The 27,868-nt window shown below is 39.8% G+C and overlaps 2 protein-coding genes across 5 annotated transcripts in view; both read right to left on the bottom strand.

Annotated features, from left to right (window-relative positions):
- Positions 1–2,005: 2,005 nt before the first annotated feature.
- drg1 (developmentally regulated GTP binding protein 1) lies at positions 2,006–9,106 on the bottom strand. Its single transcript, XM_042509213.2, has 9 exons — positions 8,925–9,106; positions 7,655–7,778; positions 7,162–7,337; positions 6,996–7,065; positions 6,349–6,518; positions 5,541–5,671; positions 4,553–4,720; positions 4,284–4,406; positions 2,006–2,368 (listed from the first exon to the last, which is right to left on the bottom strand). Exons 1-9 carry the CDS (start codon positions 8,961–8,963, stop codon positions 2,269–2,271), a joined length of 1,101 nt encoding a protein of 366 aa, XP_042365147.1. The 5' UTR covers positions 8,964–9,106; the 3' UTR covers positions 2,006–2,268.
- Positions 9,107–9,941: 835 nt separating this feature from the next.
- kcnn2 (potassium calcium-activated channel subfamily N member 2) overlaps positions 9,942–27,868 on the bottom strand; it is a 65,137-nt gene continuing 47,210 nt past the window's right edge. For 3 of the 4 annotated variants that reach the window (XM_088070735.1, XM_088070733.1, XM_088070734.1), the window contains 5 exons: positions 24,583–25,001; positions 24,142–24,283; positions 22,272–22,382; positions 22,050–22,177; positions 11,824–11,984 (listed from right to left, as the gene is read on the bottom strand). In XM_088070735.1, the coding sequence (XP_087926861.1) occupies positions 11,960–11,984; positions 22,050–22,177; positions 22,272–22,382; positions 24,142–24,283; positions 24,583–25,001 (825 nt within the window). In that variant the 3' untranslated portion in view covers positions 11,824–11,959. Of the gene's footprint in view, positions 11,985–15,311; positions 15,382–20,095; positions 20,105–22,049; positions 22,178–22,271; positions 22,383–24,141; positions 24,284–24,582; positions 25,002–27,868 lie in introns of all 4 variants that reach the window. The other variant, XM_042509554.2, reaches the window with a different exon arrangement.

The raw sequence follows: 27,868 nt of genomic DNA on the forward strand, positions 1-27,868 counted from the left end.
AAATGAGACTTTAAATTTCCTGCGACCTCCAGCTGCTGCCTTTGGAAACTCACTTCTACACATCTGGTCTTCACAAGAAACCGATCTTCCCATCCTCTGGTCCCAAAGTCGGTGTTAGGTGCAGCTGGCTGAGGGGCGACGAAGATGACTGGGAGCTCTGAGCTGTGTCTTGGGGTCTTCCAGCTTGCTCAACTGGAGACAGACTGTCCTGGCTGCGTCCTCAGCACCCTTCAAGTCCCCATCTCCTGCCCCTCCTTCAAGCTAGGAGGGGTTGATGATGTTCTCTTTGGATAGGTGCACTGGCAAGGAGGACTTGGTCAGGCTGGGATTGGACGTGGGTTGGGGAGTTTGGGGGGGCCACCGGTTCCGCATTTCATAAATATTAATACAGAGTCCTCCCTCTCCCAAATGGGTAGATTCTTTAATTTTGTTAGAGGGGAAGTGCTTTATTCACTTAATGGCTTTTATTAGTGCCCGGTCTTCAACTCTTTCATTAGCTAAAGTGCTGCTATAATTTACAGGGTAAAAGGGGGTGGGGAAGGGGTGGTGTCTGAGCAGGGTTGATCCGGCTGCTGCGGGACAGGCGATACCCTCAACTACTGCAGCTTTTCCTACAAAGGTGACCATTCGCTTACTAAAGACTGTAGTCTATAACATCAAATAAACTCAGTTTCTTCCTCGTTGACCGTTATAGTGTTGTAGAAAGTGTTTGTCTGGCTTTTTTATATATCTATGAACCTGGATCCTGTTGCATCAACATCGTTGTTAAACATCCAACACTTAGATTGATCAGGATCAATGTAAACACTAATAAATGGACAATACTGATCGCTTTCATGATAATTTAAATGGCTTCTTCTATATAAGGGGAAAAGTACTTTTGTGGCCTGCATAGCAGTTTTTCTCGTCTAACGCAGGGTCAGTTTGTTTCATTGGGGATCGAGAAATTTTTTCTCTGCTATCACACATCATATTATTTCATATTCTTCTGGTAAATGCAGATATTCAAGATTGTGAAACCTGCTCTCTTATCTACTGGATATTTTTGCACTGCCCTAAAAGTAATTTGCATATTTTTTCAATCCTATCTTTGACTGATACATTTTGTGTGTAATATTAGATGAAATGTGAGGATCAGTTAACTTAAACAAGCAAAGCTGAAATTATAAAGGCGAGTACCACATCTTTGCAGCACACTAAATGCTCCAAAACAAGCTCACAAAGCTTTGGGAACGCTGAGATGAATTGTATGCGTCAATATTGTTTGGTTCAAGACATTTATTTTTCAAATTTCCATCTGACTATATAATAACATTCTCTGTATACTTATGTATGCACCGCCACCACCCACTGAATCTCTGGCAACTGTGAGGTGCTCAGACACAAAATGGCCGCTACACTTCACGCAGGCTGCAACATATCGACATCAGATAATGCAAGCTTCCAGAAGTGCTCCCTGCTCTGATGAAATGCTCTTTATTTCGCTCTGTGGAGTCTTGTTAGCTGTGAACAGCTGGCGTATGATGTCCCCAGACTGCGTCTGAGTGAATGAACTGATTAACCTGAGTGGCCGTCCCTAGCAGAGAGAGGGGGTGGACCACCAGCCTGAATAACTGCCTTCATCATCAATGTCACATAAATCACTTAACTGGACGGCGCTTTCAAATGACTTTTTTTCTCTGAGCCAGACTGAAATGGTCGTGGTTAACGCTGTTGCTAAGTGCTGCTGTGTTTCTGGAGGAGACCATGTTACTGTGAGGGAACACAGGATTCAATGATGCAACACTTCTGAGGCAGACCACATGTGGCACATTAGATCATCTTGATTTAAACAGAGAGATAAAGTCAACCTGACTTTACTTGATACGTATATGTTAACACTGAATCACTAGTAGGAAGGCATGATAGCATAAAACATATCGTGATTTAAGCAGGGTGTACTGGACAAGAATTGCGTGACATGTTTTAACATTGAAAGCTGAATAAAAAGACTGAAACAAGCAAGATTTCTTAATGTTTTTATTGAACAGATCCTTTCATATTTTAATGCAAGCCTTAACCAATATTCAATATGAACTAATCATGGTGTTAAGTACTGTGGGTTCTTTTTAAACGTGACACTTACATTCATGTCATTTTGGTTTTAAATTACAGCAAAAACTGGGTGTCGCATGACAGAGATGCTCTAATGGAAATGGTGGTGATTTATTGAGCAGCTGTACAGAACACTTTGTGATACACGGGCCATGCAGTGGACCAAAGCTCCTTTTATTTTTTCACCAGCTGGATAACGTCTTCATCCTCCAGTACGTGGTCCTTGCCCACTTTTTGGGGGTTGTGTTTCACTGATGATCCCCACACAAGCGCACTGAAAGAAAAAAATATTAAAATGATTACTTTGAGGCAGTCAACAGGATGCATGCTTCACTTTCTGTGAGATTAGACCCACAAAAAAGCATGAAATAGTTGATTAATATAATTATGCAGTAATAAACCCTATAATTAGACCAGAAAATAATTCATACAGATAGTATCATTCTTTCTTTGCTGCAGCAACAATGTTTCTGCACTATAATATAACCTACAGGGTACAATGACTTCTTTTCGTTACAAAGGCTTTCTAATCACACGTGTCACTGTTTGACCCTTTAACTCCCTGGAGGATGGGGAATGTTCACCAGCACTAACGCATCGACTGATTGACGATCTTAGCTCCCCCATTTGTAGATGGTGGTGCAACACATCATCTCAGATCCTTATCCGGAGCCTCAAATTAATGCTTATCTGACATACCTCGCCATAAAGAGGGCAATAGCTGTGATTAAAGCGGCTGTGTTGTTTTAAACCATTTGATGACCACTTATCATTGTGGTGTAAGTTAACTCTATAAATGCCTTTTAGTAAGAAGTAGTGTGGAAAAAAGATGAACAATATCACAGATGTAAATGATCCTTGCTGTGAACATGAATAAAAACTCACAATGCCAGACCTAAAAATAGCTTTTTGAATGCTGACTCTATTTCTATTTAAAATAATCTGTCTGTATGAACTAAAAATAAGACTTCAGTTTCTAGATATACTTAAACATGTTTATATGTTAAATATCTAATGCTGCGTTCACATGGAATCAGGCAGATGGCGGACGGACGCCTTCTGGACGGCATGGGAGAAAAATCTGATGAAATGGCAGGACGCAAAATAAAACAAACATGACGATATGATGCAATGGTGATGTTGTATTGCTTACAAAGAATGGAATAAAAGATTCTAGGTGAAATTACTTTTGTTTCTATTATTTTATGTGTTTGTTCTAGTAATGTCCAGTAACTGTCCAGATGTTTTCTCCCTGTCTGAAGGAGCTGCGCATTACGTGGTTAAAAATTCCATTGCAGGGGACTGCAAAAAGTTAAAATGTTTTAACTTTGGATAGCAGCGCTGTCTTCCGTCACCATTATTCTCTGTCGGGCTCAGCTAATTTTACAGTCCTGCTCTCATTCACTAAGATGATAATCTTTTTGCTGTCTATCATTTGCCCAATTCCATGTGAACGCAGAAGAACTAATCATTGCTTCCTTTACAGGGACAGTTCATTCCATAATTTAAAAAATAATAATACATTTTCCTCTTACCTGAATTTTTTATTGATCTAAATAGTTTTGGTGTGAGTTGCAGAGTGCTGGAGATATCAGCTGTAGAGATGTCTGCCTTCTCTCCAATATAATGGAACTAGATGGCAATCGGCTTGTGGATCTCAAAGTGCCAAAAAATACAATTGAAAATCTCAACAACAATGTCTCTTGCTAGAAATCATGACCCTGTTACTCAACATAATCCACAGACCTTGTTGTGAATGGTTTTATGTAGGAACTATTTTCTTTCTACTGAGGAGAACTCGCAAAATGTATACCACACAGACAGAAGCGTGCATCTACTGCCAGCTCAAATAGCACCACTGAGCTAGCTAACGTTATAGCTCAGCCGAAGAGGACGACATAAATGTTTGCATCTCACGCTGTCACAAACACGAGCCAACTAACTTGCTCTTTCTAGTTTGGTGGAATATATATAAACTGGCTAAATAGCACCACAGGTGAGTAGAAAAATGTATCTATGAGTTTGGGGTGAACTGTCCCTCTAAGACATGATGAAATAATAAGAAAAGGATGGAGGAAAAAAAAACTTTTGAAGTGAGTTGTGATTAACACTGTGCACATGATCAAAGCTATTTGTTAAGGGTCAAAATTCCCTTTAAAAGATGAAAAAGTCAAATCTACAATACTCACTACTTGAGTTCCTTGATAAGATTTTTGTGAATCTTTAAGCAGAAATCCTCGACAGCTGTTCGTCCGTCAGGTAGAACAACAGGAGATGTGTAATCAGGAAGCTGGCCTTTGGGTTTGGTGTAACTGCAAATGAACACATGAACACAGTCAAATTTTACAGTCTGGATGACAAAAAATTAATTTCTCATACCGTAGTCCTTTTTCTGCACCATTTACTCTCTCTGATCTAAATTCACACCCCTTGTGGTGACTATATAAACAAATCTTACATGCGCACGAGCCTTAGGTAGTCCCACATCTTCTCCAGCAGGTCATCAAAGTTCCAGCGGTGGTGGGCCGAGATGGGTACACAGTGGGGCACCTTGTAGATGATATCAAGCTCCTCGATGGAGATCTGATCGATTTTGTTGAGCACGTAAATGCACGGGATGTAGACCCTGTCGACAAGAGACTGTAAGAGGCTGCTGTCTATGATAGTTCTGTCATAGAATAAAATTAAAACAAAACACCACCTTCGAAGCACCTTTTTGTGGGTTTCCAGTGAGGTGCCTGCAGGTACCTGACTAGATACAGGACTTTGCCTGTGAAGGCTTTAATTCTATACAACTGCATGTAGGTTAGTGCAGGTTTGTTTCTTTTTGTTGCAACATTTTACAGAAACTATATATATATATATATATATATATATATATATATATATATATATATGTGTGTGTGTGTATGTATATTTTTTTTTCTTTTACAGGTTTTATTTATCTTACTGGAATATTGGTGTACATTATGCTGTCTCTGATTCCAGTCTTTTGCCTGTAAAGGCAAAAAGAGCATTTATGCAGGAAAGACTAAATTCTGTGTTTCATTATAACTGCAGGGAGGTGATGCTGTTGCCATGTGAGGTGCCTTGCAATAAAATGCAGAGACACAGCAGAGAGGGAGACCCGGTATAAATGCCCCAACCTACATTGTCCATATCCTTGATTTAATGCATTTGCTGAGTGTTTATATAATTACACTCAGAAACGGTAAATCTATAGGTTTTCAAGTAAGAAATGACAGTTGACTACACTTTATGTATTGCACACGTATGAAAAAATGGTAAGTGGTCTGAAAATGCAAGCGTGGTTTGAACCCATAAATAGCATTTTCAAATTTATCTGCACTGGTCTAGTGGGAATTGAAATAGGATTTAAGATGCAAGCAGGCCACACCTACTGGGAATGACTAAGGAGGGCCCATTCTAGCACTTCAGCAGCTTACCGATTTCCCTCCACCACATCAATGAGGTCATCAGCTGTGGCGTCACTGCGCAGAGTGATGTCGGCGTTGTGGATCTTGTACTCTGCCAGGATACTCTTAACAGTATCAGCATCCAGCTCACTTTGTGCACACTACGGAGAGAGACAGGAGAACAGACATGATGTCGACCGACACAAGACAGTGAAGCAATGGGAAAGAAAATCCTAATCATGAAAATCAGTAAAATAATATAAAGCTAATTTTGCAATTCATCAAAGAAAAAAGAAATGCAGACATTTTGCAGAAGGACAGGAGAATAAAGGTGCAGAAGCAACTAAGTTAAGTGTAATATTATAAATGTCCAACAGAGGGCAGAATTGAAAAGCGTTTTAGTGTTAGTTAACAATGTGACAGACATCTTATGCGTCTGCAGATCAGTGCAAACCTTTAAATAACTTCTTTGTACAGACAGACATCGATTCCTGAAGGCTTTCACGTATTTGTTTAAACTAATGGGATGCCAGAAAAAATGCCCATTATTAAAACAAACTGACAGTACACTAAAGAAAAACACTGACGACTAAAATCCTGCATGTCAATATAGAGTGATGGTTTTGAATCACAATAATCTCCCTTTTCTGGCTCATCAGTTGGTTGAATGACAAGACGACAACCAGCATTTATTACTGTCACACACATAACTAACTCTAACCAACTAAAAAAATGTTATCAGCATTGAATTATTCAGTTAATTGACTTGTTTAAAAGTAGAAATGTTGATGAGTTTGTGTTTCTGTGTCTAATTAATCTCATTCTGTGTGAGACATACTGTAGCTGTGAAGTTGATGCCTCCTTTGTCCTTCTTCTTGAAGCCGATGTTGGGTGGTTGCTTGTTAAGTCGGATGCCAAAGCCCTCCAGCTCATGTTCTATTAGCTTCTTATGACCAAGAGGCTTCAACACATCAAGCACTATCAGGATTAGGTTGCAAGTTCGTGCCACTAAAACAAAAAGAAGGACCAGACATCAGTAAGAGCAGAATGAATGAATCACATAGAAGACACAAATTGCATCTGCAACCGTTTATTAATAACAACACTGGTGAGATTTTACTTTGTCTATATGCTTCTGTACGTGTTTGTCATACTGTACACTGTTTACTAAAGAAATTCAATAGTAAATCAAAACTTCATTAAAACTTCATTAAAATAAGCTTGTACCCCTAGAGTAGTCAGGAAACCCTTTAGGCTCAAACAAATTTGTTTAAATCATAGCCTCTAAACATCACCATACTGCCATTTAAAACACATAACAGCACACGGTAATGAAAAAAGTTAAAAGCGTCTCATTGAATGGAACATTAATGCATAATATTGTTAGGGAAGGAACTAAATGTACCAGAAATCATCCTCTGTTTTTTATTTGTAAATCAAAACTTCTCTCAGTCACAGCAGAAACCTCACTGATCGTGTCATTACCTGCGATGACCTGTCTGCCTCTGCCCTTGCCATCCTTGGCTCCCTCAATGATTCCTGGGAGATCCAAGAGCTGAGAGAGAAGAAGAAAGTAAAATTAGCACCCCACTGACAACATACAAACTGAAAACACCTTTGCAGGTACTGTACAAATAACACATTTTTGTACCTGAATTTTGGCTCCTTTGTAGCGAATAACCCCAGGTACTGTTGTAAGAGTGGTGAACTCGTAGGCTGCAACCTCAGAGTACACACCTGCAAGGTTACTTAGCAGCGTTGACTTTCCCACCGAGGGAAAACCAACAAAGCCGATACGAGCATCTCCGGTTTTGGCAACATCAAAACCTACAAGACAAAGAAGAATCAGAAACTTGAATAAAAAAACATCCACTGTGATGCTTTAGATGACGGAGAGTAGTATTGCACACTGGTACTTTTAAGGGAACCAACTGAGTACATATTGACGTTTCATCAGTCTGCATTTTTACAACAAGACCATAGACAAGAGGTTGATGCCCAATAAAAAGGACACATTTGTCAACATTTTGCAACCTAGGAGGAGCAGAGTGTTCCCACAGACTCTCCCTTCACCTCTGCCCAGTGAAAAATACCAACAAAAGGAAAAACAAACTGTGCTAAGTATTTGAAAAACATCCTCTTACCTTCTCCTGTTGCACCACCACTGCCTCCTTTCGGTGTGATGAGTTCCCTCCTCAGTTTGGCAAGACGGGCTTTGAGCAGACCCAAGTGGTGAGCTGTGGCCTTGTTCCTCTGCGTCCTGGCCATCTACAATAATCAGCACCAACACAAAACTTTGTTCAAATGCCTTTAGAAAATGAACTGAAACTTTCAACATCATATGCTGCAAGTTCCCAGCAACTTTTTTTTTTAATAAGGTCAAGTAAAAATTTAAATAAAAAATGAATAAAAATAGCACGCTGAGGTTTGACAAAGTAAAAGTCGATCCCCACATCATTAATATTGGCACTTGACTTGGTCTAAAACAAGATTTAAGAAAGAGTAAACCTATCCCATCCTTTAAGCACCTAGCTGGTAGGATATAATTCAAAGATGACTATGAAACATGAGGATCTTAACTGGCTTTTGTTAAAACATTTAATGGGATGTTTTCCTAAACCATTCCTATCTGTATCACCTCCTACTTAATCCAATATTGCACCAGTCTAAAGTTATCTTGTGAGTGGTTATCACTCAACCTACAGAGTTATAGTTAAGTTTACGTTTCTTCTTCTACTTTTTATACACGTCAAACAAGTGAGCTAAACTTCTAGCACTTGTTTACCTGGCCCCATCTCTACCTGAGCCCTGACAGTGCATTTACACTTCCTAAAAGTTTATAGACAGGGCTACTTTTATACCGTTTGATTTTTAAATTGCTTAAAGCGGCTTCCACTGGACACTGTGTTTTTCAGTCAGGCACTGTTACACGCAATTTTAGTTGACCAAGTTATTAAAAGGAAACACACACACTGACACGTCGAAAACAATGTCTGCCAAAAAACGGCTACCAAGATAATTTAGGATGTTTCGTGTGATACGGGAAACACACTTTAATCTGTATGCTAGATGTCTTAATACCAAACCGGTAAAGTTAGCGGTTGGTCACCCGTTAGCCAAACCGCATCTGGAGCCAGCTCTAAGCGGCGTTATGCTAATGTCACTAGCATGTGGGTTATCAACCTCCTCTGATTCTGATTAATGAAGCATTTACGAGGCCAACGAGCACTTAAAGCAACTTTCAATACACGTAACCTGTCAAGAAACTGAGGGCCGAAAATATTTAGAGTAAAACGTAGCCCAGCTGTGGGAGCTAGGCTAACGGTTGCTAGCGTTTACAGCTAGCTAGTGGTTAGCCTGTAGCTATAACGTGACTGATTCATCGGGTTTGACAGCCGGCTACTAATACCTTACCTCATTTTCAATCTCTGCTATTTTGGCGAGTATACTCATGGTGACGGAGATTCCTGAGTACAACCGACGATACCGAAAGAAGTTGGGAAGATTTTACATGAAGTTGGCAAAGTTAGGTGTTGTTTAGCATGCACACGGGTCGGGTCCACACCACACAAGTCCCGCTGTCGCTGCTTCGCGGGAAATCTCGCGAGAACAACATGTGAAGCAATATGCCCAGTATGCTGACTAACAGGACATAACACTAAAGAAGAGGAGATGTAGATAACAGAAGTGGATAAAAAATAAAGATAACTAAAGTTAGAGGTAATAGTCAAAAGTCAGACATAATAGTTGCCCACTCTTTTTATATAGATAAGGGACAGAGATGGAAAGTTACAAGGATTCTCTTCTATTCTCTCTACACTACATTTCACTGGCAGGTATTTACTCTGCATGGTTAAGATTTTACATTTAGAAAATAAAACCTGATATACGTTAGGCTGTATAATAATAATAATCAATAATAATCTAATAACGTCATATTTAATGATAATCATAATAATAATAATAATGTGTCATGTGGAACATTTTTTTCTTCAGACTGAGAATTTTTACTAATTTCACTGATTTATTTATTGCTGGTAACACTTATACTAAAGCAGATTTAGATTTTTTTTTACATTGTGTTGTTGGTACTTTATAAGCAAAAGGGTACTTGTACCATTGATGGTCATTCTACTGTTTGCTTTAGAGTGCCTACAAGTTACTGTCTATGGCCAAAACCTACCCTGAATACACATCCACCTCCCTAATTTGTCTTCACTTATTGCTTGCTCAGCAAGAAATCAAGAGAGGCTGTCAAAAAAAATCTGATTAAATTCAATGAAAAAGTAATTTTGACCACAACTCACAGTATACAGATATATGCCAATGTAATTATTTTACTTGCAGATGCACACACAAATACACACTTAACATGTTCTATTTAATACAAATTCTCACGCATAATAATAAAAGAACACAGGCCAGTCAAATTGTATATTTTTATTGTTTAATTGTTTATTGTTTAAGTCGCATACAGTATAATCTCTCATTGGTTTCTATGTTGCTGAAGTTTGTGGACTGAACATCGTTCATGTTGTTGACCATCTGATTGACTTATTGGTTAGTGGGAGGGCTGGTTGAACAAGATCAGTGCTGCTGATTTGATGATCTCCTCTGACCCATGCTATGCTCTGTGAACCTCTACAGGTTGCATTAACAACTATGTTCATACAGTGGATATTAATGTCTAGAGGGTATATTGGCCTTATCAGGGCTTTTCACACAGTGGAGATACTCTGTGTGAAAGGCCAAGGAGGATATTTCAATCAAATTCAAAATATCGTAATTAGATTTTTGACAATAAAACTTAATAAATGCCAGCCACTGTTGGTAAATTTACCAGCTCTATTCTTAAATATTGCTCTTCCAGCTCAGCCAACAGCGTCATCTAAAGCCTGTGCTGTAAAACATAAATGCAATCTGAAGAATAATGCAATTTTTAAATAGTCTACAATCAAGTTCAGAAAAGAACCTAATAGACAACTTTGTGTATGTATCTTAGCTCCAGTCCAAGAAATATGAAACCATGTGCTACATATGCTGAATCTGTCGATTCATATGTCCCCGTTGTTGTTTGTTTAGTCATAAGAGGTGTGCTTGTCCTCATCAAAATATATAAAAATAGGCATTTTATTTTTAAAAGGTAGATCTGGTTTCAATGAGTTGTTGTTCAGCATCTGTTTTGCCCAGCTGGGGTGACAGCAAGCATAAATAGCACAGGAAGGAAGGACAAGAGGTGAGACACAGCATGATGAGGCGTAATTACTGAGTTTGTGATCACTCAATGCATTTCTGTAAACCTCGACGGGTCTACGTTTATGCTCTTTAGTGAAAAAAAAGGGCTTTGACTTGATTCAACACTAGCCACAACATGAGAATTGACAATAATAAACCCATGCCCAAACATCTCAAATGTTCTTCTTTTAATGAGCAACGCATCTTTATATCATACGTCCGTCAGCATTGAAGTGCATTGATTAAAAAGTAAGTGCAAGTACAGATTTTGATGCATTCATTTTGACTAGAGGAGTAAATTATTTGCAACGTCGCCCCAAAAATAGTCATTCTACAGGGGCACTCTGCAAAAGAAAACCACTATAGTTGATGCTGTTTCTAACCTAAAAGATATATGCTTTTTTCCTCATTTCAAGCTTTTTAAGTTATCTCTGAGTGACAGTGTGCAGGAGCGATTTTCATCTGCCGTCTGCTCTCAGTTCACTCCAGTCCATCAAACACAGCACTTTTTTCCAATATCACTGTCATGCTCCCTGACTGATTTCTCAGTGGTTTCTCAGTTTGCTTTGAGGAACACAGCAACTGAATCAAGCCGGTGGAAGCACAAAGTCTGTGAGAAGCACTATTTTAGTGCAATAGTCTCACACATGGTAACCTTGCCACCTAAAACTGGCTATCTCTGCATAGAGATGGAGTAGAGTTCGTATCATACCCCCATCGATAGGCCTTTTTACTGAGGGAAGCGCCATTATTTGTGTCACCAGAGCAAGGATAACATCATCTTTTGAGGTAATAAAAAACAAATAACAGCATGAAGTTATCCATTAAAATGCATTGTCCCCAGTATCTTGGATTCTGTCATCAGAATTTGGATAATACTTATTGAAACCATAAGGCTTTACGATAAATGCAACTTGGCCATATGATGGCAAAAGTCTTCAGTGGAGGCATTCCCCTTGGACTCTAGCTGCTCTCGGAGGAGGTGGGCGGTGCTGTGGAGGACGACCTCCGTCGGGACACTGACTGTGAGCGCTCAGGGCTGTGTTTGTCATAAGGCTGGAGCTGCACCTCCAGGAAGTCCCTGTGCTGCTGGCTGATGACCTGGCTGATGAGTCCCGGCAGAGCCTGCAAGTTACTCAGTAGAGTCTCCAGCTTTGTCTCCAGCAGGGCAATCCTCTTCTCCATGTCCTCTCCTCTCTCATTCAAGTCCGATATCATGTCATACATGATGTTCTGAGTCTGGAACAGGGGAGAGGAAATACTTTTAACAGGATCATTTTACAAATTGATGTTTATTTTGATGGACATCCTGGAAAAAAATGTATACATTCATTATTAACAAGAAGGATAAAATATAAATAAACACACAGGCATCTTAAAAATACAGCTGAAAGATTCATTCTGAGAAGGAGAGGAAAGGAAATAAAAGTGGCTGTGAGCTTCACATTCACTACATTCTCAACCCACTGTTCAGATTTAAGGTAGGCTTTAAATAAAAAGGGAACAAACATTTGTGGATTCTGACACAAAAACAATTAAAGGACAGGTTCACATTTTTAAAGTCTGTCTAAAAACAATACTTGCATACTTATATGTGCACTGAAACCATTAATTGTCACAGCAATCATTCACTCTTTTAAATGGTGTAAAAGAAGCGATTAAAGTCTAAGTGATGGGGGACAAAATTAACTGTGCTCATATTGTGTAAAAATGCATGTTAAAGTTTGGCTTATACCACAGAGTGCTACAACAATGAGTCCTAAAGCATAGAAATCAGTTGGCATGTTTGGACTTCTAGTTTCCTTTTCTCAAAGTTAATGTGTTTTGAGGGTGTTTAACAGTTTTTTTTGGTTAGATGTCTGAAATAAGGTCTGTGGTTAACACATTTCTTTTCTAGCTATTCTGACAAACAATCCTCTGTGCAGTGATACATAAAATTCACCAAGCCTCAGACACATGACAGTTTGCTGACAGCTGACAGAAGCTGCAATAATGGATGACAGCACATTCAGGTGTAAGTACTACATATTTTTTTGCACATAAATTAATGTATTATTGCTGCATGTGGCTGAGTGGACTTCAAATGATATATGAGCAAGAGTGTCAAAGTTCAAGACACATTATTATGACCAAGTAGTACATCCCAGTTGTGTGCATACTCCATGCAGGTTATACTTTGTGAGGGCAGCTGCATTAAGTACTTAAACATAAAAAAAAAGTGCGATTCTGAATGCAACAAGAGCAACTCTGACTGCTGAAGCCTTATATTAAAAAGAAACAATAAAGCAAACATGTATCTATCAGTGTGCATACTGTATGAGAATGTGTGTGTTTTTAGTCAAAGTTGAAAAATGTGAACCAATCCTGTAATCTCAGCATCTAACACAAAATGCCAAATAAGATAGCAGAGATGATATCAGTCATCAACAACCAAATAACCAATCAACTTTTACAAGTTAAAGTAAATGCTTTGATTATGGTACAGTCATGGAGTCTAATGCATTTGGTTGGCTACGATTCACCAGCGACTGTCCCATTGATCTGCCGTTTTGGGGGACCAGAGGTCCCACATAAAAAAAATCATCAGGTTATGTTACAACCTTGAAAACCATTTCCTGTTAAGACTGGCTGAGAAGGGCAGATTTAATATGACCAGTTTACAAGACTTCATGTTTCCATGCAGACCAGAGTACATTAGCCTGTGACCTTGGGGAGACAGGAAAGGTGCCTGCTGAGTTTGCATGATGCCTTCTGCTCTTTTGACGCATCACACATCTGTCCACAGACTTTTTAAATAATATATAAACTTAAGCTGCTGCTTTTTAACTCCCAAGGTTCACTCTTCAAAAAACAGTCAACAAAGCACTAAAGAAATCCATGTCACATTCCAGATGAGGTGTGGGGGTGATGCTGCTGGAGGGCGGTTTCTGAGGCATTATTCAGCAGAGGACTAATAATCTCTGGCAGCCTAGAGGCGATGCCATCCATCACTTACCTTGTCCTCTTCTGATTTGAGGCGGGTTTAATGGGATAGGTTGTTTATTTGAATCAGTGAGAGCTAAAGTAGCACTGACACCGCTCAGTGTGGCGACTAGCAGAGACAAGGGTTTCAATGTGTAGTATTACTTACATAAACACTGATCTAATCGTGATTTCTTTGCATGCCTAGATTTCTCAGTGGCTTGCGAATGCAAATAACCGAATACTTAAATGTATGGGTATCTTATCTTATGTAAGCCATCCTTTTAAATAACTGATTGCATGTGGAGCTGAAGTGACTCAAGTCTAGGCCTCATCTGTAAATCATGAAATGTAACAGGAACACATTAAAAAAAGATGCTGGAGACCAAGAAAGGAGGCCCAGTGAACCATGAGGGAACAAATATCACAAATAGAGGATGAAACTGATGGAGCAAGAATATATGCCATTATTATGGATCCACTTCAATTGCATAATAAAACCACAAATTGACACCATCAGCCTATTTCTGAACGAGAGAATGAGAGAGGGAGAGGGAGAAGAGTGGCAGAGATTGTTTTAAAAGCAGCTTGAGTGAGCAATTTTGCAATTTCGAGGACATGTAATTTAGCCTGAATGGCAAAGTTAAGAAAATGCTGCGAAGAGAGACAACAGTGCATCGGTTAAGTGGCATAAAAGGAAGAAACACGCTCTCTATTAGACTGTGGAGGAGATAATGAGTTAAGGGGATACATTGTGATCTGAGGAATTTCACATTGCACTGCAGTGGCGGTGCAGCTGCCAATGATATGTTCAGCTCTATTTAGCTCCATCTTTCTTCTGAGAGCACGAAGAGACTAAGGCGACTCTGCCCTCTTATGGCAACACACTCATATAACAGAGACTACAGCTGAGTGGCGCTGGCTCTAAGCCACCTGATATCCAATGTCATATCCCAGCTCTCACTGCCGTTTTACAGCACGAGGTGATTGGGGAATATGAACTAATACCTTTCATGACACGCTGGCCTGAATCCAGTTTGACTGTGCTGTACGTTTGAATGTCAAAGCTCTTTCTGCCTCTCCCTGCTCTCTTTCTCTGCCTTTACTTCTGGCTGAATCATCAGATCACAGTGTGTCTCCCTTCCCAGGTTACTGTTTCTGCTGTGTCAGGCTGGCGCGCTGCCTGGTCTTTCCCTAAGGTTTGTCAACTTCTGTTTAGTGCATCTGGAGACAAACATCAGAGAGTACATAAGGTGAAGAAAAAACCCAGCACAGACACAAAGGGGGTTTCTCATTACTCTCATTCAGTAATTTTCCGGAGAACAAGTCCTGGGGATTTACACTGTGAAATAAAATGAAGTTATTATTCCAAACCCACAAAATCTCAGGTGAGTGCAGACAACCAGAAGTACACACAGATTTATTTTTAATCACCCTGCGAGCAGCCTGTCTGTTTATTTGACACCTGTAGACTTTGATTACATCAGAAAACAAAACTAATTCAGCGAGTGAACTAGCATGCATTGAAGTCAATCACACACAGGAAATCAGGAGAGTTGTGTGTCCCAATGTGCAATGCAGCAGTAGACTGTTGGTCTAGCTTACCTTAGCAAGGTCCACTAGTGAGTTTGCTTGGTCATTCAGCTTGCGTTGCTCCATTTTAACACTTCTCAATCTGAACACAAGACCATTCAGAACCCAATAAATTAACGCTATCAGAATTTTGTCATTAAATTTGTGCACACACAAGGCATACACACGGAGAGCACTCCTAGGACATGCACAGGATGTGTGTATAGAATGCAGGGGTCAGTCTGTTTTTGGTTGAGCTGCATGCAAGTGGAAAGGAGACCACAGAGGGTGGGAGAGCTGCCACTGAGGAGAATGAGACCAGCTCTACGTCCTACTCAACCAACAAAACCATACTAAGAGAAGGAGGAGGAGGACTCACACCACTCAATAGCTACTTGTCATACAAACTGTTGTATCATTAATGTTCTCCTGGTCAACTTTTTCTGTTTACGTTTATTAATTATTGAGTCACTCAAAAGCCACAGGTATCAAACACTGTTTTATATTAACACAGACTAGAGTTTTATCTTTTGATAGCAGCAATCTGCACACATGTGGACCGTCTTCCATTTGAAACTTTTCAATACAAACATTAAAAAAAAGGCATCAGAATTGAGGAAAATTAAAAAAGTTCTTCACAATTTACTGCTTAAAGGAGCAGTGTGTAGGATTTGGTCACATCTAGTGGCCAGCTGCAACTTTTCCTGTGTGGTAGGCATGCACTCTGGGTTAGAATTCCTTCAGTGTTAATTGTTCAGGAGGCTTTTACTGAGAGACGAATTATCCGCAGAAGTCTCTTTTTCTCAAAAACAAATGGATCATGTGTTAAAAATGGGTAGAGACACTAAAAAAAAATTGTTTCACATTAAAAATCAGATTTTTTCTGGTGCTGTTTGGTTTGTCGCAGGCCAGCTGCTAACCCAGCACCTGCTGATGTGTGCTTACATTAGAGATTCAGATGTTCAAGTGTTGTTTTTTTTTTTACAGGAGCCAAATTACCTGCAGAGGTATCTTCCTATCTGAAACAAATGGACCAGGTGATTTAAACTGGTAAAAAAATACTGAATAAAGCAGTTCTACATTAAAAATAAATGTTTTTGGATGCTGTTTGGCTCGTCGCAGACCAGCCACTAAACACTTGCTAATATGTGCTCATGTTATTTCTTTCTTTCTTATTTCTGATAATTTAAGATCCAGATGTTCAGAGGGATTTTAACAGGAGCTAACTTATCTGCAGAGGTCTCAGACCCAGGGATTTAAACTGGTAACAATACCAAAAAAAGCTGTTTCACATTACAAATCAATGCTTCTCCAGTGCTGTTCAGCTAGTTGTTGAGGGGCTGCTAACTACGGTGGCCAATGTGAAACTGTGAATGGCTCTATCTACTAAAGCCAGTGTTTGGTTTGTCTTTTCTAGGCTGCTGTAGAGACATTGTGGTGCAAAATGGTGGATTATGCAGCTGAGGAACTGCTCACTCAGTAAATATAAATGGCTGATTTTAAGGCAACACAAACACGACAATTTTTATTTTCAGGCGACTTTACACAAGAGAAAACATACTAATCTTATTATACTCCGTTTCTGCCAATATTTTCCTAAATCCTTCACACTGCTCCTCTAAAGGAATCCTGTTATTCTTGCATCACAGATTGAAAATGACAATTACATTGCTTTTTCCAGTGACAGTTAACTTGTGGTCCACCTTTTTAATCAACCAAGAAATCCTGCTTGTAAAGTCTGCAAAAACTATCTTTTCTACTTCATACAACATGTTTAAATAATTCACATCTCCTGTTTAATTAGGCTTCTAAAGCCCGTTTTAACTCCTCCTCTCAGGGGGCTCAAAAACAGCAACTGTGCAGTATTGTAGAGTGTCGACCACACGTGGTTTCAAGATATTAAAGAGGGATTTTTTTTTTCCAGAATCACCCACGCATGCTAAATTAAACTGAGCACAATACACACAGAAGCGTCCTGATGCCAGCGTTTCAGATTCTTATAAAAAACCTATAAACTAATGGAGACATGAAGGCTGTTTGAGGTGATTATTAGGTTGTGTGTGAATCGAAGGCAAACAGTAATGAAGATTGAGAGAGGATTAAGGGGGCCCCTAGGGAGGGAGCGGGGTCGGCTAATTAGCTGAGATGCACCCATTCTCATGCAATGCGGGATCATTTCTTTGTTTCCTGAGGACAGGCAGATGTGGAGCGAAGATGACGGGTTAGACCAACAGAGGGTGCCACAGGAGTCACTAAAGGAAACTACAGGCAGGGGAAGGTGTCCTGACAACTAAGGTCCGAAATGCTTCATACAGAGCAGACTCTAAAGACAGAACACTATTGCACTTTATTATTCATGTATTTAAATGAAAAGGAAAAACGAAGGTATCTAAAAATGATAAAAGATAATAGGTATTTAATGTTAAATGACTTTGCAGTTGATGTAAGACCTGTTAAAATTATACATTTCACAGTTGGATGACCATTAGCTGTTAGATGGGGTCACAGGGCAACTCGAGGTCAGGACGGGGAAGCCCGCTTGCCCCGTCTTTATATTCTATGTGTCTCTTTCCCTCAGTCAATCACTCCTCATGGGCAGTTCTCCTTTTCAATGGGCACTCTAAATCTGCTTGCTATTCATCAGGGGAAAACGGCTACGCTAAGCTTTTCAATACCCCACTAAATCAGTTAAGGCAATCTCAGTTAGTGCTGCGCCATATTTTTTAGCCTCTCGACTTGCTTTCTTTGTCATGACCTCCCTTTGCCTCATTGTGGAAAGAAATGCTAATTTCTCTCCGGTGTAATGGACAGGGTGACCATTCTGCAGCCCGTCCCTGCTGACAGCTTCATGCCGTCGGTCACAGTCACAGCCTCTTGGGCTCAAACGGGATTGCTCGGAGGCTTTACCCTGACCTTCCTCTTAGGTCACTTTCCTGTTTCTCCGATCCACTGATCTCTGAGCTAACAACCACTCAGTGCCCTGTGGCCCGCTATGATTCCCTCCTCAACCTTGTAGACTGAAAAGGACAGCGTTCCCAAAGGGTATGGTGTGACAGTACTGAGACATTTGACTTGACGGCTGTAATAATGTAAATCATTTGGTTGCATGTCCAAACAGTGGCACCCCCAGAATTTTTTCATAGGGGTGGCCAGATGGGGCCACTGAAAATCTTAGAGTGGCACACCAAAGTGCACATCAGTGAACTTAGGGCAGGAGAAAATAAATAGAGGTGAGGAAAGTAAAGAAAATGGGCTAGCTAAAGTCAGGAGGGAGTGAAAACAAACTAGTTATATAAGGTAAGATTGTTTTTCAGTAGCTGTTGAGCTCTTTTGCAGAAGCGTTTCCTGATGGTTTGTGTTGTTGTTCACTGCCGCATGGTAAATATGCTTTGTTTTGTCAACATGGTATTCTGTTGTTAATGTGCTAACTGGATATCTAGCAGCAAGACTGTTTTGCAGTCTCCCTTTTTGAATGACGATTACAGACTACCGTCATCTGTTGGTATGGAGAGATATTTACTCTAACAAAGCTGCAAAACATACATGCTGGTTGGCCGTCGGTTGCAGTCTTTGCAGTCTGAGACATAGGCGACGTAAGACAATGCAAGAGTCAGCTTTTGTAAATGATTTCTAGGTTTGGTGTGTCTCCTTAGGCGAGACTTGTGGGTACAGGCAGCACCCATTTTCATTCAGATATCTAGAGGTGAGAGTTCAAGTTTTAAAATGGCCATGCCAAATTCTAGGCTAAATTTGGAGCATTATTTACCCCCCTTCTCTATAAACTATGCCAACACTGTTGGTAAAAATAGATTCCTTATGTTGACTAGTTTTACAAGATACCAGTGTGTTTGCACTAGCTTAAAAATGTCCATGGGGTGGGCAAGCAATTGTGTGGGAGCACCACTGCATGCAAATTCATGTGATAAAACTGCACCATCCAAATAACCTCAGGAGTGTTTAAAATCTGTCTGCTGCTAACTCTGCTAATTCCTCTTACTGCAGAAAATGCATGACAGCTGTATGTCTGTTATTATGCTGTTTCCCCGCCATGATAACTCCAGATCAGCATTATTTTTTCCTACTGTGTCATCCAACAGAGAAATGGGAGGAAATGTGGCTGCAAATGTAGCAACAGGCGTTAACAATGGTTCCACACGCCGAAAGATGACCCCAAGCCCTGATCTGTATGAGCATGACTGCTGAGTTGTATAACATGACTTGAGGGAGATTATAAATCATATACTTGTGCTACTGCAGGTCCTGTAGAGCTCTAGTCGTCATCCTTCGGTAAGTGAAAGCACAGTTGATTGGAGTTTAATCAGTGGCTTTCTGATTAAAGATCAAATTCTCATCACATCCATGCAGAAATGGAAAGAAAAACACCCTCCATCACTGATAATTGAAATTCACTCAATATGCATCTGTGGGTGTGTTTACAAAGTGCAGCAAAGATCTACTCAATAATAAGACATAAAAAGAAGGTGTTTGTGCTGGTTATTTAAAGTTGTTTGCAAAATGTTGAACTCGGAATAAAAAATGTGAGGCTAATGTGCATTTTATCAAATTGACATGCTATTCAGTTGAACAGACATCTAATAAAATCCTTCGTAGCAGCTTAAATGAAATAATCTGGCGGCGTTATGATTGTGTCATGTGAGACGATTCAATCAGTGCAAAGTGCAACATTTTTTCGTGACATGAATTTCACTTATCAAATGAGGGAGTGTAATTTTTTAGTCACATTATTGGGTTGAAGGACAAGCTCTCGTTAGCATGCACACAACAGGTCTGTATCTACATGTGAGGCGAAGACTTACTTTCGAGCTCTATTGCATTGTGTCGACACAAACAGGAAAAAAAGGAAACATGAAGTAGACAAATGAATTATTACAACATCAGATAAACATATTCAGATGGCAAAATCTGTTTGCTCAAGTCTGGCTGCTGGAACCCTCATCGCTACACCTCACCTGTGACCAACAATGTTTCTGTTTGTCTCTGCAACCAGCGTGTTATCTCTCCGTGTTTGGACCAGTAGTTGCAGCTCTGCTTGCTCTCTAAGTCTAATCCCCCTTTTTTTCCCACACTAGTCCTGGTTATCAGAAAATACAGTATATCAAAACAAACTTCCTGTAAACATTCACCAACACAACAGTGCCTCAAAGCATCTATGGCCCAGTTTAACAGCTGTTTACACCTCACATCATTTACACTGATTGATGACGACTTCTTTGAAAGTTTTGTCTTGCAGCTCTGAACAGAGGAAACGGGCACAATGATATCTGATGTGATGTTTGCTATTGCCTCATGACAGGTCTAGGATGGCTGCAGGCCTTTTCTGATCCTCCACTTGAGCGATCTGCTCGCTGTCAGGACACTTCCTGTCCGATATTCATCTCACCTAAGAGCAATACTTAAAGCTGTCCAAGATAAGACATTTTGACTACCTCGTGAACAAAACAGATAGAGGATCAAGGTGTGACGGGAGGATGTTGACACCATGCTGAGCAGTTGTCCTTGCAAACAGAGCTGGACGTGACTTTTTCTCACCGAATCTGGTTCTCTATAGATCTAGCTTTACCTCCGAGGGATTTCCATTATTAGGCTGTCCTAGAGAACAGGAGGTGGACATGAGACGCTGTCATCAACACTGCGGATCGCCTGCTTAGGACAGCGGGGACATAATGACTCGACAAAGCAACCATGACAAAATGCTATTAAACGGCACAAATCTGGATGCGGGTTGCAGCAGCAGCAGACACTCTGTGTTTCTCTACCTCTCTGCTTTTGTAATCAAACATCCTAATGTCTCTGAAACATAAACGTATGTTCAAAAGATTCATGAGCAAATCAAAGTTGCACACCACAAAGACCCATATACATACAGAAAACCACAGAAAGCAAACAAACATACAAACAGGGGACATTTCACTTCAGCATAAAGCTACAGAACAACAAAATCATTGCACAGCTCATTACTTATTTTAATAAAGCACTGACTTGATTGCCAGTTATCAAAAGAAGCCACAGACTGGATGTGCTTGTAAGCACTGTAGGTTGGAGAAAAACAAGAGCGAGGTGAGGCTAAAATCGATACTGCTTTGGAGTTAGGTAGCACTTTTGGGGCCCTCGGGGAACCGCTAAAAGACTAGCTGACAGGTAAGTGTCTGACCGGCCGCTGGAAAAGTAGAAACCCACATGTGTCAGCCCTGAGGTCATTTGATTTCCAGTGAAGGAAACACACAAGAGTCAATCTGACAGCAAAAGGTGAGGGAGGGAGAGAGATCAATATACTGCTGTGGATTCTGTTACTCGAGAATCTTTCAAGGTGATTTTTTTTCCCAGGAATACTTGTGCAAAACTGACTATTTCCACTATATACCTACAAATTTAAGGGATTTCTTTTCTGAAATCATTTCTGAATCTCACTTGGCGAAAATGCCATTTTACACCTAAAATATGTAGCTTTTACACTGACTGGATTCTTTTTCATAAAAGGATTCCATGAACCTCTCAACGAATTGCATAAAATGCATTTTTTTTTACCACTCAGAATCAACAGGCCAACTCATTTTCACATCTGCAAATTTAAAGTCAGGTTAAACAAGCACAAGATCTGTCAAGAAATTGAGCACATATTTTTGCTACAGGTGTCAAACAAGTCAGATTTCAGGTTGGTGTTGCATCAGTTAAAATCAACACTGCGGGATAAAAAAGGCATTAGACCATTGTAAGTGGAGTGAGGTCAGGGGTTCGGAGCGGGGTACCTACTGATGAATGGCTTGGAGGAATTTCCTCTGGTGCTTCCTGACTCTGGCATGGTCCATCTTTCTCACCAGTTTGGTGTTCTTGTAGATGAGCCACGTCTCCCTGAGAACATTCGCAGCTGTGTTTTTCACCTAAAGTGCAAAAAAGGAGAAAAGGAAACATTTGAGTCAACAACGCAGACGGATGAAATATCTGCGATGTCAAAATAACCAAGCTTTCACTTACTCTTTTTGTTAGCTGGGTGTCCATCATAAAATTGTGGACGTGTTTTTCAGCTTTGGTTAACTCCAGTTTCTTTGCCACCACAGCCACCACCAAGGCAGTGCAGCCAGCACCCTGTGAAATACCAAGACAGGACAGGCACAAACATACAACATGCATTTTTACTTATTTTCATTTGATTTTTTTTTTTTCAATTCATGAAATAGTTAATAATAAAGCTTTCTTCTTTCAATATCAGAAATATTGGCTGGGTGTGCACAATGTTTCACCAGAGTTGCTACAGTGGGAGACATGGGATGAGAATCTTGAAGCTCACTGGAAAATATCTACAGCTCAGTTATGGGATTGGTTACATGACAAGACAAATATTTATCTGGGATAAACAAATTTGTCGGTCTAAAATGATATATGCACATTGTTTTGCAAATCTGGGTTTAGTAAGGCTTTTTTAAATGATGTAAAAATATTGGATAAAATAAACAAAGATCTCTAAGTGCTTAGCTAATACTTGATATTTGACTGTTGAGACTGGATGGTATGTTATCTCGAGGAAGAAAAGTGGATCTGTCCAGTCTGCTGTTTATATCATACAGAAAATGAGTTTTATTTTGTTTTCTACTGTCCTTTTTGTTGTGAACTGTGCAATGCTTCATTTAGTAAAATTTATATAGATATTGATTTGGTAAATATAGAAGATGCCCAAAAACATATATGTTATCATGTTATCTGGAGACATTTTAGGAGAAGAGAAAAAAAACTCTTCATTGAGATAATCTGTAAATAGCTGGTTGTTCCTTATGCGAACAGATTATTTGGGATTTTTTTGTTTGGTGGCATCTTATGTCTTTTCCTTTTTCACATGTTTTGTATAGTTATGATTGGAATAGGTATGGTGATCTTGTAATCCCATGTGGAAAATCTTACAAAAAAGCATAGAAGTCACACACATCTGGGCTACTCACTGTAACTGATTTTGGGATCCTTATTTATCTATGAATTTATTACTATTCATTATGATTTGTGTATTCGGTTGACTTCAGATGTATACAGTGTGTTTTCTCCTCCTCTATGAATATTGTTGTACTGAATATGTAAACTCCTGTTTTCTGTTTAATTCTTAGGGATATGTCATTTTAACCCTTTGAAACCTGGAGCAACATCACTTTTCTTGTGCTGTTTTCAGACACCTTTCACAAATATTTAAACCAGTGAAACCTGAGCAAAGAGGTGTGATTTCTTTCAAAAACATCAGAAAAAGGAAACAAAAAAGAAATTAATAGTAAAAAAAAATCATTTCATTATATTATTTTTTGGTTTTGCGTACTTTCCTATTCTTTTTAAATTTTATTAAAACTAATTTTCAGGTAATTGTTGTTGTTCATTTTACTAATTTCTTGCTATTTTCAAGTCATTTTCTCTTTGCCATCTTCTCAATTGGAGGCACCTCTATTTAGATCTGGCCATATAGATGGTATGACAGCCTCTGGACTGATGTTTTTCTGTGCTTTGTCTTGTCTATATTGTTATGAAGCACAATGTTGTGTATTATATGTATATATGCTTTTCTTTACATGCATTTAGATATCATACATTTGTATGTAATGTAATTTGTAATTTGTGGTGGTTTTATATTTCACCTGGATCATATGATGACTGCCATATGTATTTAAAGATGGCAACTTTATATATACAGCTCTGTATGTCTGACGAAGTATGTGCTAATTAATTGCACTTATGGGAGCTACAGTGTGCAGACCTTTCTCCATGTTTTTTTTTTTCCAAGTGAAAATCTTGACATGACACAAAAATAAAAAATAAACAAAATTTATGACTGGCAAAACAACAACTGGAGCACCCAGTCCAATTTTCTCACCATAATGCCAGTCAGGAGGCAGACTCCTTTCCCACAGTATGTGTTTGGGACCATATCCCCATATCCAATGGTAAGAAACGTGATTGAGATCAACCACATGGCTCCTAGAAAGTTGCTGGTTATGTCCTGGTTGTCATGGTACCTGTAATAAATAATAAATGCAAAAGGTTGGCCAACCTTCATGCACCCAATGCACTCCAGCTTCACCTTGTGACTAATTCTCACTTTTTAAAAAAGAAGAAGAAAAAAATCCAATGTACTGCATATAAGATTAAATGTGTTGTCAGAATACTGCAGGGCTTTAATCTTTTCTTGTAAATCTCTCTATCTTGATGCTCAGACACACAGCTAGCTAAGACGTGTGTACATTATCTATTTTTATGCCTTATCTATGTTTCATGCTGAGCACTGCTGCATAGCGTGAGAAACTGATCCAGGCACCTCTCGCAAGCTCTCACAGTCCATGCAGCGATGATCCACAGCGAGATGGTGAAGACCAGCAGCACAGTGCCGGGACAGATGGTCATGAGGGTCTTCATCACAAAGCGTGTGTTGAAGTTAATCTTGTTGAGTGCACCGATGCTGCGGGATGAGGCGTCCGTGAAGAGCTTGCTGTGCAGCAGCATGACACGAGCGATGAGGTACAGCCGCAGGAACATGGGGATGGACAGGATGATGTCCACGTCCGCATCCGTCTTGGATGGCACATAGGTATAAGCCAAGCGTGCCGTCCAGGTAAATGTGTAGTTCCCTGGGATGGGGTGGATGGCGCACACAAGGATCTCCAGGCAGATGAAGAAGATGCGCTCATATGTCATGGCTATCCTCCAGTCATCAGCTGCGTTGTCCACCATAAATAACTGCAAGGAAAGGGCACGGTGAGGCTGACGGAGGGTAACATTTTCATCATGGTGACACAGGAAGCTACAGGAAATCATTAAACCCCATTAAATACTAAGTCACAAACAGCCTTGAGTCATTAAATCACATTTCTTAGTCACAATTTGGAAAGACTTTGGCTTTTTTTCCCCAGACTGTTGCCCCTTTGAGACAAATGATATATATACACATAACATTATTTCTGACCATATTCAAGAGAACAAAATTGATCCAAATCACTGTGAAGAGCTCACAACATCTGGAGGAGGAATGAAAATAAGGAATAACTGATAAGATTAGGGGAGGATGCAACACACTTTCAAAGCCAAATACGCCCCTCAGATACTGTACGTACAATAGTATTTAATAAAGGTTGCAAAACTGAAATATCATGCCTTTGTTTTTTGGCCTATAGATGTTTTTGTGTGCTTTTCATGTCCTGTAGAGAGAAGTAATGAGTGGACCAAATGTTTTCGAAATTTTAAACTTTTCAAGCATTGAAACTCTTTGAAAACTTGTCCCAGTTACCTCCACAACCTTGTGCTGCATTCATGTGGTATTGAAATAATTTGAAAAGTGAATTCTCTATCATATTTCATGGCTTACCCAAACATGTATTATCATAACTACATACTGGATTTTAATGGCAAGATGTCACCTGTTCAGTTCAAAGGAGCTGCTTGAGGCACATACCCCAAACCATCTCCCTGCAGGGGATTTTTTTTTTCTACCACAAAGGTGTGTTTTCCCGTTTCCTCTTGCCTCGATTGTGGGACAGTTAAAAGGAAGTGATGTGGTAATTACAGCTCAGTGCATTTAAAAAGATACATACTAGTGTCTTTGTACAAAAAACTATGCTGAACAATAGTAGGCAGATATGTAGTGCATCGTATGATGAGATTCTCTGGTTTCAGCTTTTTAAATAAGAAGATTTGTTGCTTTTCCTTCTCATATATATCACTGTAAAGTGAATATCTTGTATTTAACTACTGTTTGAACAAAACAAGACATATGAGGACATTACCTTGGGTTCTGGGATCTAAAATTATACAATAAATGACAAGAATTAAAAAAAAATGTGTGGTTTGTAGTAGGTACCCAAAAAGCCATGCCCCAAAAGTTAAGTCGCTTTCGCTAGCCTGGTGTGGCTACATATTTTGACAAATAAATGGCAGTGTTGTGCCAAAAACTGTTTCCCTGTCTATATGTGTTTTCCCCTACCTGAACTTGACCTAAAACCCAATCCCCCGAGCCCTAACCATCCAGGGGGGCACTATGCATTAACAGGAGGGAAACACTACACAATAGGGGAATAAATTTAGATTCAACACCTGGCTATTAATTAAAGTTTTACAGTAATTACCATGCGTGTGTCTCCACAACGCCTTTCAAAAAGGCCAGATTAGACCATTTAGTTTAGTAGTTTTTTCAACTACACATCTAAATTCTGCCACAGATTACTACAAATTATTTGTCTCTGCTTTCAGACTTGAATAAAAGGCAGAAGTGTTACATTTAGCAGCATGCAGTTTGCATTTTTAACTTTCAAGTGTTATACTGATAAGAACATCTGCCGCCTCCACATTAGCATTAGCTTCTGATCGCCTGGCCACCCCAACCAGAAGGTAGGCCGTTCCACTAGGGACTTCAGCGTGGGTGGATTTCAGCACCCCTCATCACTCATCTCCACCCTGTCCTCTGCCATCTACAGCAGCTTTCCTCACGTGGTCACCTCCGTTGCTGCTGCTCCCTCCTGTTGTTCACCCCCTCCCTTCTCCTCATCATTTTCAATCCAATCTACAGTTATCTTCTGCCAGAAGATTCACTGCTCAGTGTATTCACCCTGAACTAACGTCAGAGCCCATCACTTCCACTGCCGGCTCACTCACAGTCAGCCCTGGTCATGCCTACAGGCCAAGAGCCACTCTCTCAATCCCGCTCCTCTGTCTGAGTTTTACATTTGCTGGAGCAGGTTGCAGATTAAATACTATCAGACTGCATTAGCTTCCCCTACATTTATCAAATAATTCCTCTTTTTGACACACCATACTGATATTCCTGCACAGCTGCTCCTGCTCTCTCCACTCAATCACCTCAAGGTCCTCTGCCTGCGAACAGGCCGTCACAACTGGCAGTGGATATTTCACAAAACGTTGCTGTCAGCAAATACAAGCGAGGTTTCCTGGCGGCTGTTTTTGCCATGAGAGCAGAAGTCTATCTAAAGGATAAAAAAAGAAAAACTGCACATGATTATATTTTATTGTGCACCATCTTAATATGCTTAGGAATGAATTTTACGATGTCCGGTGACTTCTCAGGATTGAAAATGAAAACATGCACAGACAGGACAGTGTTTGTGCTTACAGTTTAGCGTCTCTGAGAACAGGACTGTGCACGCAGTCAGCTCATCTTTAATATTCAAAGAGTGCAGTTTGGATTTTCTGTGAATTTTTTCACAACTCCACAGATACCTGCTGGCACTACCCATGAGGGAATGAAGAAGATGGGTATATATATTTTTTAAGTTTAGGGATTGTACAGAAATTATTATGGGAAAAGTGGGGTCAGGTAAGGACAAGGGGCATCTGTTTTTTTGTTTCTGCTGAGAGGAGGGTCTCCAAACATTTTTATTCTTTCATAGACAAGATTTATATTTAATTCCATCCTTTTCAAACATGCTGTTTGCTTGAGCCATGGCTCATGAAGGCACATTTTGCCATACACAGCAGACAAAAATCATGTCCCTGTTTCTTTATTTTTTAGTATCTTTGGGGTCAATATACCAGTTTTCAGAAACAGCAGATATATTGTAGATCTCTGTAGTTATAAGGGACTGAACATTATCTCT

Source organism: Plectropomus leopardus, chromosome 20 (assembly GCF_026936395.1).
Source record: "Plectropomus leopardus strain MGB_pleo_1.0 chromosome 20, ASM2693639v1, whole genome shotgun sequence".
In the NCBI taxonomy this organism is placed as follows: Eukaryota; Metazoa; Chordata; class Actinopteri; order Perciformes; family Serranidae; genus Plectropomus; species Plectropomus leopardus.